Raw genomic sequence first — 2438 nt, 5'->3', positions numbered from 1 at the left:
ATACTGCGTTTCATGACCTTACCCTGACCTAGATTCACCTGTGAGTGGGGAGGGATATACATGACAGGTACCGTTGGTGACTATTCTGTTCTATTGGTGACTATTGTTCTTGTGGCTGTGTGGCGCCTATGCCGAACCTTTGACCTTATGACGTGTGATTCTGTTCAGAGACGATACAACAACTCTCTCATATTGGGAGAGACTCCATTGCATCATTCTCATCATGGCATATTTATTTTCAAAAAAAAAAGGAAAAGAAAAGATGTAATAAAAAGAAGAAAAAAAAAGAAAAGAAAAAATAGTATTATTTCTCATATGCATGCCATTTTTCAGGGTATCTGAGGTTATTACCTTTCATCCAGGATGGCTAACAACGTGACCGCTACAAAAGAGGCTACCAAGCGTACATTCACCTGCAGTTTCTTTCGTGAGGATATGACACACCTGATTCAGTTGAGCACTTTAGTTACTGGGCATAACTTGGATGAGTTCAGGAAGACATATGGCCATATCTTGCACATGTTAACTTCTCGGGTCGATGGATGGGCTCTATACACACTTCTTCAGTTCTACGATCCTGAGTTACGATGTTTCACCTTTCTTGATTACCAACTGGCACCAACCCTTGAAGAATATGCTGACATCCTCAAGATTAAGGTTCAACATAGGATCCCTTTTGTTTGTGTACCTGAGAAACCAAAAATGGACCGAATTGCTGGTGCTCTTTATTTGAGCATGAAAGATGTTATAGATAACTGGAAGCCTAATGGTGGAACCCACGGATTCCATGTGAAATTTCTGATGAAGAAGGCCGACACCCTTGCTGTCGAGAAGAAATGGAGAGAATTCAACGCTCTCCTAGCTGTTATGATCTATGGTTTGGTGTTGTTCCCGAATATTCCGAATTTCGTCGATCTAACTGCTGTTTGTCTCTTCATGGATCAGAATCCTGTGCCCACTCTTTTAGCAGATAGTTATTATACCATCCACTCCAGGTATGGGAAGAAAGGATCAGTTGGGAGTTGTTTACCGTTGCTATATGAGTGGTTCACTTCACACTTACCTAAAAGCGGGCCGTTTGTTACAACAAAAGACTCACAAAAATGGCCTCAAAGGATCATGGGGCTTACTGGAAACGACATTGTCTGGTGTCCTACCGGAATGGACGTTGAGGAAGTTATAACTAGTTGTGGTACTTTTGACAATGTTCCCCTCATAGGAACGAAAGGTGTTATCAATTACAATCCTAAGCTAGCGCTGCGTCAGTTGGGTTTTGCACTTGAAAACAAGCCCTTGGACAAAGAGATATTCGAATCCGTTTGCTTTGAGAAAGGAACCGATCCAAAGGGTCTAGAAAAGGTGAGGAGTGCCTGGAATAGCATCCATACAGATGATCAGACTTCTCTAGGTGAAAAAAACGCCGTTGCCAAACAAGCCTACACGGATTGGGTTGAGGATAGAGTTAAAGATCGTCTGTTGCCTTTCCCGAAGGTTAATCCATTGTACAAGCAACCACCTAAGGTTCCAATTGCCATTATGCCTGCTGAGAATTGCATCCCAGTAAATATGGAAAGCACCCAATTGCACGAAAAGAAGTCAGATGCGCGACCAAAACATCATCTTGTGGACCAAATAGGGGTTGAGTTGACACATGAAGCCAAGGTGCTGAAAGAAGGATCTTTGAGAGTTCAAAAGAGGGCTAGAACGGAAAAAGGTGAAAGGGATACTACTGTTGTTGTTGAAGATCACCAGGAGATCATAAAAAGGGCCGTAAAAGAGGCAGAAGAGAGACTCAAACGAGAGTACAGAGAAGACTTGAAGGCTTATAAACTCAAATTAGAAAGGGAGGCCAGAGCTGAAGTGAGGAGTCTGAAGAAGAAACTGGAAGAAGAGACCACCCAAAGGATGGCGGTTGAGACTCAGCTGAAAGGAAGTCACCTCCGCACCGCCCGACTAACAGAAGAAAATGCCAAGCTCAGAGATCGAATGATGGAGGACACATCTGAGAAGGATTATCTCCCAGAATGCAAAGGATGTGACGAACTCAGGGAGTGTTGCAAGAAGCTAGATGGGCATTTGTTTCGCAAAGATGAGGTGATTCAAAGCCTTCTTAAAGGAAGAGATCGAGAAGCAACCAAGAAACTGTTTGATGAAACTAAGAAGTGGAGCGACGAGCACTTCAGACAAGGAGGACCTCTGTTTTATATTCAGATGGATTGATGTTTGAGTCTGTATGTTTTGACCACCACCAGACTTGTTGGATGGGGTCTTTTATTTCCCTTGTTGAACTATCCTGTTGATGTATGGCTTGCCCAAGTTTAAATTTCTGTTATGAATAAAAAAGAACTAGTTTCTCTTGATACTTATCCTTTGTCACATTGTTAGCTATTCTGGATCAATATTAAATCTTGGATACTCTGAAAATGGCACATCACGTC

The 2438-nt window shown here is 42.4% G+C and overlaps 1 protein-coding gene across 1 annotated transcript; it reads left to right on the top strand.

Annotated features, from left to right (window-relative positions):
- Positions 1-363: 363 nt before the first annotated feature.
- On the top strand, positions 364-1911 carry LOC131641845 (uncharacterized; the record flags this gene model as incomplete). Its single annotated transcript, XM_058912143.1, has 3 exons — positions 364-657; positions 763-1228; positions 1334-1911. Coding segments are annotated over exons 1-3 (1338 nt in total), but the record flags the coding sequence as incomplete, so codon positions are not given.
- Positions 1912-2438: the final 527 nt, after the last annotated feature.

This window comes from Vicia villosa, unplaced genomic scaffold (genome assembly GCF_029867415.1).
Source record: "Vicia villosa cultivar HV-30 ecotype Madison, WI unplaced genomic scaffold, Vvil1.0 ctg.004160F_1_1, whole genome shotgun sequence".
Lineage (NCBI taxonomy): Eukaryota > Viridiplantae > Streptophyta > Magnoliopsida > Fabales > Fabaceae > Vicia > Vicia villosa.
Note: the sequence above shows the minus strand (reverse complement) of the source record. Positions and strands in the feature narration are given on the sequence as shown.